This window comes from Silene latifolia, chromosome 6, assembly GCF_048544455.1.
Source record: "Silene latifolia isolate original U9 population chromosome 6, ASM4854445v1, whole genome shotgun sequence".
Classification (NCBI taxonomy): Eukaryota; Viridiplantae; Streptophyta; class Magnoliopsida; order Caryophyllales; family Caryophyllaceae; genus Silene; species Silene latifolia.
Window position 1 is genome coordinate 92,289,976 of NC_133531.1, and position 14,674 is coordinate 92,304,649.

Below are 14,674 nucleotides of genomic sequence, written 5' to 3' on the forward strand. Positions count from 1 at the left end.
ATACATGTGTGGTAACTGGTTTATATACAGATTAGCTTTGTTTCAACAGATTTATTTAGATTTATACGACTTATCAAAGGCCCAACGTCACGAGACTCGTGACGTACAACTTTCAACAAATAAAGTCGTAAATGAGAACAGTTCAGAGTTTAAACACGCGACGTCAAAAGTTTACGTATTGACAATTTAAACAATATCATGGGCGGGTCACTGCCTCATCACTACATTTACACAAGGGGGTACCGGCCACCGCCCATTTGAATTGCTTACTTGAGTACATTTGCATGTCCTCGCCAAAAAACCGTAGTTGAAACTCGAAACTCGGTTTTGTCTATATCTACAATCCTATTTAGTTAGCCTTTCATAATCTTCTACTCGCGTTACAAATAACATACTCTACTTGATTAGCGGTTTTTGGCGTGTCTTACTGAATTGTACATCACCACTCAAAACAGATCCGATGAACTTCTCAGCTTCCTCTTCAGTCAAATCAGCAGTAAACGCTGCATACTTACCTTTACGGGGTTTATAGGCCAACAAGAACTTATCCTGTGATTTAAAGCGGAATCTGTCGAAGGCATCCAGAAATGTTTGTTGCTGAGTGGCATCAACTATTGCGTAGGATATGGAGTCCTTGGAATCGGATGATAATCGTCTTCTTGATAATGATTTCTGGGAAACCTGAACACACAAGCACAAAAACAATCAATAATAATAATGTAATCACTGTGAAAACAAGCAAAAATGGCTCAGACTCCCGCCCCCCGATAAAATGAGAGGGATTAAACAGCTCCATTGTTCATAACACAAAAAGATCGTTTCCATATGAATTTTTGGAAATTACATTGAACGGCATGGATACCAAGAAATTAGGAACTGAATCGTACAGACCGGTCTTTTGATTGCAGGTAGGAACTGGCAATGCCTAGGGAGTGATATACCACACAATTTTAGAATTCATGTAACTGGAAATGTTGTTTCCTTACATAAACGAGTTTTAATTTGTGTAGGCATTACTACTCTCACCTAGGGGAGTATATTGCAATTCATGCGAAGTTCCAATTCGTTTGAATTGCGATGAACAACCACAACTTATCCATTTCGCAATTCACATGAATTGAAATTGAGTGTTTTTAAGGGTGAGGGTGCCCAAATGACCACTTAGTAACTCAATATGTAAGAACGAAATATAAGAAGCACAAGAAGTGTCTCCAACAGATTTAAACTTAAACTTACCACTGAAAGGATGGATTCGAGTTTTCTCTTTGCTTTAGAAGATCTGAATACACCAAGTAGGCAAACAGGATTTTCTTCTCCACATATATCATGAAAATTTAATGTAGTCAAGTGTGGTATTTGTCTACCAGATGATTCACTTTCGGTTTTCTTGGGCCTAGTCGAAGCAACCTTCTTGTTCTTCTTTTCGAAGCTGTCAAGCAGGAGACCAAGTTCCTGAACAGCGGACTCTACATCCTTCACAGATACTCCAGCTTTCAGTATTTGTTGCTCCCCATTTGCCAACCATCCTACTATAGCTGGGAGTGCACTCACCCCCAACCTCTTCACGGCTGAATCTGAAACATCACGAACCTGCAAACCCAAAAAGAATCCTGCTCTTAAATATATACTCCAAACACAATTCAAGAAAACCTTACTGTCACTGCGTTACACAAGAGAACTAGCAGCACATGTCCGATAGGCTCTGTTACAGCACTAATGATTCCATACCTAGGTTTGGAACCCAACACCATTAAAACAGCTCCTTCAAACCCTTTACAAGAGAGAACTAATTATATCCATTAAACAGCCCTTCTTCATATCACCGATCATAGATATTGATTCGTGATAATGTCCTCCCTACGCTAGAATTCATATCGTCACATTTGTTTTAACTTTTACTTCGTAGCATCTTTCTCAGTTAGCTTAGTCTTTAGTCTTTGAGCCAGGTGCAGGTGAGGTAAGTCAATAGGGGTACAGATGTGGCATTATGGCATTACAAAATACATTTATACTATACCTGAGCGTCATAGAAGATAAGACGTTTGCGGTACAACCCACTGAGAGTACGCCAAATCACGGGTGTATCTTTCCTTGTTGAGAGAAGCATGACCCGCGGTAACTTTTCCCTGTCTCCAAAGGAAGGTGCAAAGTTATCCAGGCTAATACGTCTTGAGAACCGTGGCAAGTGTTCCTGACAGAAACTCTTTAAAGCTCTTAAATCCCAGTCACCACTATATTCCACAAAAGAGCCACTCTCACTAGTGATGAAGGAATATACAAAAAGCCTGGGTGCTCCATACGGATTTAATTTATGGGTCTTACAAAAAGAAGATTCAATCTCGCAGTTTACTTTACCAACCTGCACCACATAGCATAAGAATCAATGACATTTCACTAATCACAAGTATCTTATCAGACTGACCTGTATAAATACGGGTTTCCAACGTGTGCCCTTAGGGTACACAATAACACTCAATACACTCCCAATAATTATGGTAAAATAGGAAGATAATTACATTTTCTCATGGTAACAAATTTAGAAACAACCTAAATCATACTGTGGTATAAGGGCAGGGTCTGTAATTAAATGGGGATCAGTCTCATATCATTCAATGTAAAACCCTTTTTCAAATAATTGTTCAGCAATTGCAAACTAAGAACTGCCAAATGAAAATGAGAAGTGATGCATACTTTCAAAGCTCCCTTGAGTGAGTTAGCAACCTCCTCCAAAATTGATTGGTCGTGTTGAGGCAATGTCTTTGAGGGTCTAAAGGATAGCAGAAGCCATGTCAACCCTTTATCATTTATTTCTTTCTCGAATACTTTTGAATTTACTACTCGGATAGTCTTCGGTGAGGTCTTAGGCCCAGACTGGGGACCACCTGAACTATGAGATCCACCAAACTGCGAACCACCTGAACTATGAGATCCACCAAACTGCGAACCACCGAACCGAAAACCACTACTGCCACCACCACTTCCCCCAAAAAAGTTTGAAAAGATATCATTAAGACCAAAACCAAATGGGTTCCCGCCACTAGGTCCACCGAAAGAAAAGGAGAAAGACTGCTCTTTTTCGCCACCCATATTCTGCCACTGGCTCTGTCCAGACCCCCCACTTGTGAAGTAGGTATATCCACCAGAATCTCCTGCATTTCCACTATCAAAGGATGGGCCACCTTTCTCGTCGCCATAAAGATCATAATTTTTCCTCTTTTGCTCATCAGACAAAATTTCATATGCTGCATAAGGATACAGTCAGAAAAAAACTTCTCAGTAATAGTAAATTAATTCTTGAAAGGCAAGATTGTACTACTACCTACCCAGAGAACCCACCCAAATAGACCTGGCAATCAAGTCACTCTGGTCTGTTTCTGGCAGGGCCGTCAAGTTAAGATTTCAAGTCACTCCGCCATTGGGAACAGGCCCAGGCGGGTCAGGTCATAATAGGATCAGGTGCGGAATATAGATGTCAAAGGGTAGGATGAACAGAGGTTAAGGACTCATGTTGCTACAGAAGGAAATCATAGGCAGTTATCCTGCTCTCAGACAATCAAAACATCCAACGTGTAAACGAGATATCAAGTATGATCAGGGACACCACAAAATGCTTTCCTATGGATACGTTAAAAACTTTATAGTTTATAAGACAAGTGAAGATTTGGATTGGGGCCAAAACATAACTCACTAATAGCTTGGCAAAAACCATTTCTGACCATCTTTCTCTTTTGGTCAAATGTCAGAACCTCATATGACAACCTTTATAAAAGAGAGGAGCCAAACACAAGATGGAACCATGAACATTACTTAAAACCTGTGCCCCGACAATGTAAAAACTAAGTTGGTAGTATTAGTTTACCGTTGTTAATCTCCTCAAACTTCTGCTGAGCACCCTTCTCTTTGTTCTTATCCGGATGGTACTTTAGGGAAAGTCTGAAGAGCACACAAGAACAAAAAGTGAGAAGCATAATATGATAATAACACAGAGAAATTACATCTATAGAAGCTGCTACTATGAAGACAAATATATTTCTTAGCCAAGATAATGCAGCAAACAGACTTCCATTTTTCGAACCAACCATATAGTCTGTTAAAGGACTGATTCCTATCCTTTAGTATACAAGTAAATGCGGTCAGTCCTAGCCTTTACAAAAAACAAAATGAAAAGAGAAATCTACATAGATTGCAGACAAAAAGAAGCATGAATAAATCAGTTTAATATCAGCATTCAGCACAATGATCGCAGGTAATAAATAATAATCCAAAACATATTGAGATACCATCAGAATGACGAGACCATAGTTGATTGAAGGAGCACCATTCCAACATGTAAACGATTTGGAAAGATAATGTCTCCCTCTCTCTACCTCTTCCTTTGTCCTAGCCTCCACAGTATCCATAATAAAATGTGTGTAATTCATACAGGAGCTATTTTTATTAGACAACTGATTTGGTGAGCTCCAAATCCAACGTACCCAATATGGAAACAAATAATGGGAATAATAAGAGTAAGGAACTCGGATGCTAAGAAGATGGTGCAACACAATCTACGGGATGTAGAGTGATGTTAAAAGTGCAACAATACAGTACTATTAGACAATGCATCTGTATCAAATTACTGTAAATAAGTCACCATTTTTAGGAATGCTCGTTAACCAAATAAAGCAAAGCACATCTGATTGCAGTAGATGTTAAGACAGTAAAAGAGTGGGCATATACTTGTGAAAAGCCTTCTTGATATCACGCTGACTCGCACTTCGATCAACACCTAGAATCTGAACACATGACAAGCAAGGAAACATCATATCATATCAGAATTAAAGAATAAACTATATTTAATCCTTATAATAATGTGTAAAATAACAAAATCTACAATATAGAATGTAAATGATTCTGAGACAATACTAGTGCACACATTCAACATTATTTAATAAAGTATATTACTCAAAAATCTGAACAGCAAGGATCCATAACAGTGTACCACAACCACATTGGAAAGGATTGACGATCAACTAGGCAGTCTTGTCGGATACAATACGTTTAGCCTTTAATCCACCAATAACAAACACCCCATATAAGAAATATAAAGGTAACTCCCACATTTCCTATACCCTATTTTTAAAACCCCAATCTTTAAACATTTCATCCAAAATTAAAGACTTTTCTTGGACAATAATTAATCATGAATGGTGTTTTCCAAAACAAGGATATTTGGCACCTTAAATTCGAAAAAAACCATCTCTTTTACGTTCTTGTTGGTAATTCACAGAAACACACACACACACCCCTTTTTCCATTCATTCAATTTATTTAACAAGATTACTATAAATAGCAGTATGATATTTCCATGAAATATAACTGCAAATAAGATAATCCAAAAATGACAACATAATATGGAGGAATTGCAAAATATAAAGGGAACGGCAATTAAAATCATAATTTATATAGTTGTAAAATAAAAATACCTTATAAGGATCAGCAGGGTGCTTAGCTTGAGCAACAAAAACGATTAACGAAACTAATACGATTGTACCGAGCTTTAAACCCACATTCATCTTTAATCTTTAATTAATTGTAGGGTTGGAAGAGGGAAAATAGAGAGTGTCTCTGTGTGTGTGTTTTTTTTTTTTGAGCAGCAAAGAATTGATGAGAAAACCGAATAGAAATAGAAATGTTAATTAAAAGAGTAAATGAAGGGTATTAAATAGTTTGGGAGTTGCGAAACTCGACGATGTTTCGGGAAGGTGGAGGGAGATCTACGTGGTATTTTAAGGATCTTCCACGCACCTGGACCAATCGGATTTCGCCCTTTCTTTTATTCACGTCCCACTTTGCCGAGTCACTAACTCCCAAATGAGACGGATGCGGTAAATTATCAAAATTGCTAAATACCGCCCCGCCCCTATGACGTTAACTTAAATTAGTTATGAATCATCGTTTTTGATTATTAATTATGGTTTAACTAGTTTTAAGCCCGTGCAAAATAATGCACGGGTAACAATAATAATATTGTTATAAATTAAGCTAATGCGGATAGAATTGTACGGAATTTAATATGCAAGAATTTGAATAAAATAAAAACATACCTACTATTTAAAAATTTAGATAGTTTCGAAACTCGACATAAATATAAATGCGGGAAAGTAGTAAATGAGCCCCTTAAGTTTGCTATGACGTGAGGTTAACCCCCTTAAGTTTGATTTGTAGTAAACAAGCCCCTTAACTTTGGCATAAAGTGAAATGAAATCCCTTTTATTTTTCCGGTCAAAATCTCACCGGATTTTTCAATTTCTCCCCAATTTCTCATATCGCTGTATATATTACGTATAAATTTCACTCTTTATTATACTTTCTACATGTATAACATACAATATGTACGTATATTTTCTTTATACATCTCAATCTCATTGAATTTATTCCAATCCAAAATAAAGAATAATTTCTGGGTATCTTGATTTTTCTCAACAATCCGAATAATTTCTGGGTGTCTTGTTATTTCTCAGCAATCCGAAAATAAATGACATTTCACTCAAACTAACAAGCTACGAAAAGATGCAGCACCGACTTTCCACGTTCTTCTCCTCAATTCAAAAGATGGCCTTGAGCTTCCATAACACAAAATCCATACGTTACCTCCATCCATCTGAGTAGTAACCTCCATTACCAAACTGTAAATTTATACACACTCACAAAGTCACAAGCGATAAACAAGCACACCATTCATATTATAATCTCAAAGTAAGCGATTAGTCGATCGATAATTCTTATTTTTATAAAGCAAATATACGTACATATTGTATGTTATACATGTATAAAGTATAATGAGTGAAATTTATACGTAATATTGACACCGATATGAGAAATTGGGGAGAAATTGAAACATCCGGTGAGATTTTGACCGGAAAAATAAAAGGGATTTCATTTCACTTTATGCCAAAGTTAAGGGGCTTGTTTACTCCAAATCAAACTTAAGGGGGGTTAATCTCACGTCATAGCAAACTTAAGGGGGTCATTTACTACTTTCCCGAATATAAATGTATTAGATAGTTATATCGCCTAGACAAAAATATGTTCATGTAAGTACGATCTGTCACTTATATCTGATTTTTTAATATTTGCTTACATTTATTTTGAAGTCGATACTTCATATTTTTTATATCTACTTTATACTAAAATTAGAAACATCGGGAAAATAATGAAATCAAGAAGATTGTGTCATGGAAAAAGAGGAAATGAAAAGAAGAGAAGAGAAATTGCAGTGGACCCCGCTCACTAAAAATTATGAGGATCAATCATATCCTTTTAAAAAAACTTGGCTTTTATACCTAGGGGATAATATACGAAATCCAATGTTACTAAAATACGTAAAAAAAAAAGAAAGTGATATGTGGGGTTTTAATTACTCAAGGGCAAAAAGGTACTTCATAGGGGCGGAATGAGTAATTCCTGAGGCGGTATATAACAAACCCCCAAAATTATACTATGCACTCAGGAGTATGGTGCATGATACTCCAACCCTTAACTTTTTTTTTTACAATAAATAAATCTTAAATTTTATAAATTAGAAAAAAAAAATATACTATTATTCATAATTTTTATTCATCTACAAATACAGATCATATCAATATATAGTAATAATGATCTTACTTTGTGAGTTTGTGATAAATTGATGACTTTAGTTTCCATTTTGCAGGAGGTATAGTTCGTTCAACTGGAAACTTCACATGTAGCATGCTATCAGGAGGTATAGTATTAGGCTTTCTCTTTTAATTTATATGTTTTCCCTTATGGCCTTTTGTTTTTTTTCTCCTTAGGAACGTATATTTATATGCTATATAGTATTAACTGTGTGTCTCTCCTTATTAATTTACTTTTAATTTATAATTGTATTCCCTCTTTAAATTTGACTTTTGGTCCTGCTAAATTCCTTGTTGTTGATGTTTCAGTTTTTAAATTTTTTTACTATTCCTTTCAATTAATGTTGTTTACATTGGTCTTATTTTACGTTTTGTGTTGTCCTGGTTATTTATTGTTTAATAGTAGTGGTCATTTAAATTGTTTTGATTCTTTTGTATATTTTTATTTTCATTGAATTAAATATTAAATTGGAGTTACTGTTAGAAGTCCTCTTATATCTCAGTTTTACTCTTCCCTTTGTAACGGTGATTTTTTGGTTGTGTTTTATATTTAAGACTTGGTTATTATTTTCGTGGTTGTTTACATTCTCTTTTATTAATTCTACTGATCAATTCTCTTTTATTATTTGATCTTCTTGTCTTTTTAGATTCCATTAATTGGTGGTGCTTGATATGTATATATACTAGATTTAATGTCCGTGCGATGCACGGGCCTAGAAATAATATCCTTTTATTTAATTTTTCTTTAAGTCTAGCATCATAATATATTATAAAAAAATGATTGCTTGGTGATTTGCATTTTTTTTTAAATCATGCTTTAAACTAAAAGAATTACTCCGTAATGTTTTTGCTCGAAACAAATCTATTTCAAAATTTTGATTAGTATGCTGGTAATCGTCCCACTTTTCAAAGTGAAGGTCCGAGTTTGAATATTTACAGAGACTTATTTACATAATTGTGACCTCACTTGTTATCGAGTTTAGCTTCGCCACTGTATGTAATTAAACAATTTCATATGTTTAATTCATCGATATTGTAAGATATAGAAAGTCCATAATTTATTTGGGTTCAAACCACATATATTTACGGCTTCTGATAGCATGCTAACCCACTTTTCAAGGTAAGACTCAAGTTTTCGAGTCTTTACGAAGACTTTTTTTAAACTCTTATACTTCCATAAGTGTGGGTGTTTGGAATCTTCACTTGTTCTCGAGTGTAACTTCGCTTCTGTAATATTATCAAAATCAAATAATCTCAAAGTATAGTTATTGGAAGTGAGTATTCAAGTGGAATTGAGATAACTATTTTATTATTTACAAACACATGGATATAAAATTTACTCCCTCTATGCCGATCATTTGTTATCCTTTTATATTTTGAGGGTATCTCAGTCAATTGTTGTCCTTTCTATTTTGAGAATGAATTTGATGAGCAATTTGATCATTGACATACAATTTGTTGCATTTGCCATTTAGTAATTGACTCCCACCTCTTTTCTTGGTCTTTGTATCACAACTGACCGGGATAGAAGGAGTATGTGGTAAGTGAGTACCCTCACGTATGAGATTCAAATTTTAAAGTACTAAATTGCTTGGTGACTAAAGTATATCCTCTAACACCACTCTATTTTTAATAATAGATGCATTTAAATTTGATGAGCATATATTCCACATCCGTATGGCGATCACCTTCTTTCAAACTTGCCTAACATCTTAAAACATTAAATGAAACACAAAATCTCATTGAAGATGTCACTTGGTTAAGATTTTTAGAAGTGTACTTGTGCAATGCGAACTCATTTTATAAATATTAGCTTGTTTTTTATGATTTTATGTTTTACTTTTTCCTAAAAAAGAGGGTTTATAGATTTTTTTTTGTGGTTCAAATAAGCGTACAATGTCGCGGATTAGAAACGAACCCCAAACTTCGGTAAGAGAGCACTTACCGCTTGAGCTCACTTTTGTTCTCAAAAAAGATTCATACATAAGAACCATTACACAATACTTGTTAAAAACCATTATAAAAATACAATGAAAACTAAAGAAAAAAATGACATCTTGGTATCTCAATCCTTAATACACTTTTACCAAAATAAAAAATCCTTGTGAGCTAACTCTGATCTTAAATATTGCATGTTGGTTCCGTCTTATAGTCAAATTCAAAGTAGCTCTTATTAGTTTGTGAGCTAACTGCTAATCTCGTTTAAAATCGGAATATTTCATGTTGGTTCCGTCTTATACTCAAATTCAAAGTAGCTCTTATTAGTTTGTGAGCTAACTGCTAATCTCATTTAAAACTGCTAATCTCATTTAAAATCGGAATATTTCATGTTGGTTCCGTCTTATACTCAAATTCAAAGTTGCTCTTTTTAGTTTGTGAGCTAATCCCATTTAAAATCGGAGTACTGCATGTTGATTCCGTCTTGTACTCAAATTCAAAGTTGAGTTTTTTATTAGTTTGTGAGCTAATCCCATTGTATTTAGGCCTTGAATAGTGCATCCTGTATCATAATAATGGTTTGACCATATAAGGTTGCAAGACTTGCAGTAATTCCTGATCACCTAATAGTAAATGACATCCTACCAAGACTTCCTGTAAAAGCGTTACTCCATTTTACTCCGTAAATCTGTTTAATTTGCAAGGATTAGTGTTCAGTTATTGCTTCCCCCTGCATTTGCAAAGTCTCACATGGCCTTCTCTGGCTATCATCATCAATTTTTAGAGCAGATCCTCTGTCCTATTTTATATTCCATCTTGTGTCCCATTGCTTCTCCTAATGACACGTTAGGACTTACAGATATAATATTACCACTTTTATTATTTCAAGTGTGCAGATATAATATTACCACTTTTATTATTTCAAGTGTGATGTGTCACGATCTTAAGAGAATGAGACATAAGATGAGACATAAAAGTGAGACAGATGATCTCTACTCATCAATTTTGGTCCTTCAACAATATGCTATTGTTGAAAACGCTAATCAATATCTATCTATATTAATAAAGGAAGCTTTTTTCGAGCGATTACAGAGAGTCCAGCTTTTACGAATTACCGAAATTTAAAATTAACTAAATAATTAATATTTATCTATAACAACCGCATAATTAGCAGAGTTATAATCTAATCTAAACACAATTATAGAGTTATAGTTGTTGTATTACACCTTGCCTCATCCCTATAAATAAATAAATTGTTCATACAAATAAATTGTTCATACGTACTCCTATCTCTATGTGTTATTTTTTATGTTTTCATTTATCAATTGTTTTTGATAATTAATATGCTATTTAGTATTTATGTTATACTTTGTGTATGCTCAAGTTTTACGGAATCTAAATTCATAAGTTGTTTTTTGGCAGGAAGTTGGGACCACAGGAGATCGATTAGATGCGCGGGATATAATTATCATTCGTTTGGTGCTATTATTGGTGATTAGCATTTGTAAAAGTAAGATGGTTATTGTAGTTTTTATAAGATCATAGTACTTTAGTATAAATATAACATAGGTTTAATTGTTCATTCAACAAATTTGACGTCTTTATGTGTTTTGGAGCCTTTCCCCCTCCCCAAATACATGTATATATTTTTTTGTTATGCTTTAAAATTACTCCTATAATTTATTTATTGCATCTGCCGTTTTTTTGTCATCCATCATGGCCATGATTTGATGAGCTTTGCCGATCATGTCTACATTGTTTCACAGGACTCCAATATGGACAATCACGCGTCGAAAATCGTATACTCGATGTGTTGATGGAGTAGATAGCATTCAACACATAAAATCTACTCGCCAGTAGTCCAGTACCATGTTTCATTTGTAGCTAAGATTATTGATATTGTTATGTACGAAGGATTATATATAAACATAAGTTAGGCTAATTGACACATGATGAAAAAAGAGCTTCTTGCTCAACCCCGGAAGCTAGGCCGTTCAAACATTGTTTTGTGACACACTGACAAGTGACACCCACTCAGATTAATGGGTAATTGAATTGAATTAGTAGTAATCAAAATATACGTGATAATCACAAAGCTCATCCTCCTATGTTTGGACCGTCTCCCCCGAACTATTTATCAATAGGGATATGCAATCAAGCTAACTTGGTAGTCGAGTAATTTGAAGTACAAGAGTAATAAAATTGTAAACAGTTGGTAGTCGAGTAAGTTACACTACAAAAGTAATGATATTGTAAACGGCTATCACGATATGCCGAAAATCTTCGAGAAAAGATGACCAATCTATCTATCTATGTTTTTTTTTTGAGCGATTACGAGAAAGTTCAACTTTTTTGAAGACTTTCGAGATAGAAGATAAGATAATAATATAATTATATAATTATCTGACTATTCTTAAAAGATTGTAAATGAGAATAATCTCAATTAACATGTTAATAGTCATACGTTATTTGGTTAGTGCAAGAGTAAAACAATTGTGAAGTTACATAATAGGATCGAAATTACTAAATACGCAGAGTACTAGAGTTTCTATAAGCTCAAAAAACAAAAAACTAATCTTTATGGCTTAAGATTTAAGAACATCACGAGAAGACCAATTTCTATATAACTACAATTACTTCATTGGGTATTTCTTTTTAACTATGTTTGTGCTTTGTGAGTTTAGATCCGGTGTGAATTTTTTTTTTTTGAGTAATGATTATCATTGTTTTCACGTATTAACGTACATTATTTGTATATACGATGCAGGTAAACGATAAATATAGTCGTACTTAATAAGAACTTATTGAAGATCATAATACATATTTGACTTTAGTAAAGGTTGAAGGGACATGGGAATTTAGAGATTTTGTTATAAAAAGATGAATAAGATAAGATGGCCTGAAAATACATGGGATTAAAAGGCTTTGTTATCTTAAGATAAGATGAAAACGGTAATAAAAAAAAAACTTGGTGCTTTAAATTTGATCCAATAATTTTTTGTAGACTTTTTAATGTTACGAACCAACCACTTCTCATTTAAAGCTAGGTCACAAATTTATTACTCCGTATTTATTGTTATTCATAGATATGTTTGAGTTTTTTCTTTTGTTACAAATTAATCTAATTAGCAAGATGAGATTTAGTCATTTAGGTGAAACTTCAAATAAGCGTTGTTCCTCTTTATTTCTCTTTATCATATTTTTAAAAGTCTTCAATGAATTGTTCAGCAAATAGGCCATTTTTGCTCAATCTAAACTCATAAATGCATTTATATACAAGATTTAAGAGATTTTACCGTGAGAAATAGGTGTTAGAAAGTTCATTTAAATTTTCTTTTATCATATACGTTAATTAGTGTCCTTTTAACTTTAGTCTTTGTGGTTATTAGCTTTTGTTCGACTATTCGAGTAAGAAATATTAGAAGCAGTTATGTGACTTATGTCCCATGCACCACAATATTGAATTTGAGATTGTACGTGAGATTTGTGGTGGATGGGCACTATTATTGAAAATTAGGATGGTTGTTAGAGAGATTATTAGAGTCTAATTGTAAATATATTATAGTAAAATTTATATATTTATATATACTCCTATATTAGAGTATCACGTTATTTCATTTAATTGTGAACGAAGACGCTGTTCTTTGGGACTTAATTTAAGGTCATTTTAATTCAATTTAGCTCTATTAAGTTCAGTTCATTTCAATTTTATTCAGTTTAGTTTAGTTTAGTCCAGTTAAGTTCTTCTCTTCACAAATTAACTCTTATTTCAGTTCAGTTCATTTCAGTTCAGCCCCATTAAATTCAGAGTTCAGTTGATCTCTATCAAATTCAGTTTACTTCAGTTCAGACAGTTTCAGTCCAAAAGAAGAGGGCTTAACTAAGGCTCTACCTAATGGCCTAAAAAACTTAGTCATTTTCTAATAGGTTCTATTTGGAGGCCCGTGCATCGCACGGGCATTAAATCTAGTATATAACTAAAGGAGGCTTTTTTTTTTCTAATTATACTATTAGCATTAGAATTAGGAGATAATTAATTATTTACAATTTTCTATTATACTTAGGAATATAATTTTTCTATTAGAAATGAGAATTAATTAATTATTTTACAATTTTCCTATTAGAAATAGGAAATAAATTAACAATTTATTAAGGCTTATTTTTCCTAATTATACTATTAGAATTAGGGGATAATAATTATTTAAATTTTCTCTATTATAATTAGGAATATGATTTTCCTATTAGAAATGAGAATTAATTAATTATTTTACAATTTTATTATTAAAAACAGGAAATAAATTAATTATCTACAATTTATTAATACTAAAAAATTATTCATTAGTATTTGTTCACTTTTTATTAAATTAGAAGGCCAAAAAAACTTTGATATATTTATAATATCCAATTTTATAACAACTTCCGATTAAAAAAATGAGGTATTATGAGGCTAAAAGGCCCTAGGCCGAACTCGGTTGTGACAAATGTGCATGCATAATACGTACTACATGGAATTTACTTATGTAAAGAGTAAAATGAAATGAGCTGAAATATGCCCCTACGTCTTTTTGTTATTGCTAATGTCATATTTAATTATACATAATACGAAGTTTATTTTTCAAATGTCATATGTATTTCTCCTACTAATTTTAAAGTTATTTCCCTCACAATACACTTCAACTTCTATTGATAATTTTTTATTATATTATTTACATTCATTTGTCATTATATAAAAGTATATTAATCAAAACTTAAACAAGATATTCACAAATTATTGATAAGTAAAAAGTTTGATATCTATTTTTCAAGGAGTATTAAAAGATAAAGAAAGTTGCTGCTAATTTGCGAATTGAAATATCATATTATGACAAATGAGTAAATGTTTTGAAAAACTTTATTGTGCGATTGTTTTACAGTTTAAAGTAAAAATGGTACCACGAGTAATAAAATAGATTTGAATGAGGCTTGAAGGTAAGTTAGATACACTTATTATAGAAATATGTATAAGGTTAAGATTCAAATTATTAGATACATTAAAAAAAAGTCATGAACAACACATAAAAGGGTAAGAGTAGTCTTTCCCTAACATAGTGAAGACCGTT

The 14,674-nt window shown here is 33.1% G+C and overlaps 1 protein-coding gene across 1 annotated transcript; it reads right to left on the reverse strand.

Annotated features, from left to right (window-relative positions):
- Nucleotides 1-82: 82 nt before the first annotated feature.
- Nucleotides 83-5,883, reverse strand: LOC141586986 (dnaJ protein ERDJ3A-like). Its single transcript, XM_074408395.1, has 7 exons — nucleotides 5,466-5,883; nucleotides 4,720-4,775; nucleotides 3,860-3,933; nucleotides 2,692-3,242; nucleotides 2,018-2,359; nucleotides 1,237-1,590; nucleotides 83-681 (listed from the first exon to the last, which is right to left on the reverse strand). Exons 1-7 carry the CDS (start codon nucleotides 5,553-5,555, stop codon nucleotides 397-399), a joined length of 1,752 nt encoding a protein of 583 aa, XP_074264496.1. The 5' UTR covers nucleotides 5,556-5,883; the 3' UTR covers nucleotides 83-396.
- Nucleotides 5,884-14,674: the final 8,791 nt, after the last annotated feature.

Bases quoted from the DNA above. Each gene is read 5' to 3' on its own strand.
- LOC141586986 (XM_074408395.1), bottom strand. From the start codon at position 5,555: ATGAATGTGGGTTTAAAGCTCGGTACAATCGTATTAGTTTCGTTAATC. The intron at 3,934-4,719 runs GTATATGCCCAC...TGTGCTCTTCAG, and splicing joins ATCAAGAAGGCTTTTCACAA to ACTTTCCCTAAAGTACCATC. The intron at 2,360-2,691 runs GTATGCATCACT...TATGTGGTGCAG, and splicing joins CACTCAAGGGAGCTTTGAAA to GTTGGTAAAGTAAACTGCGA.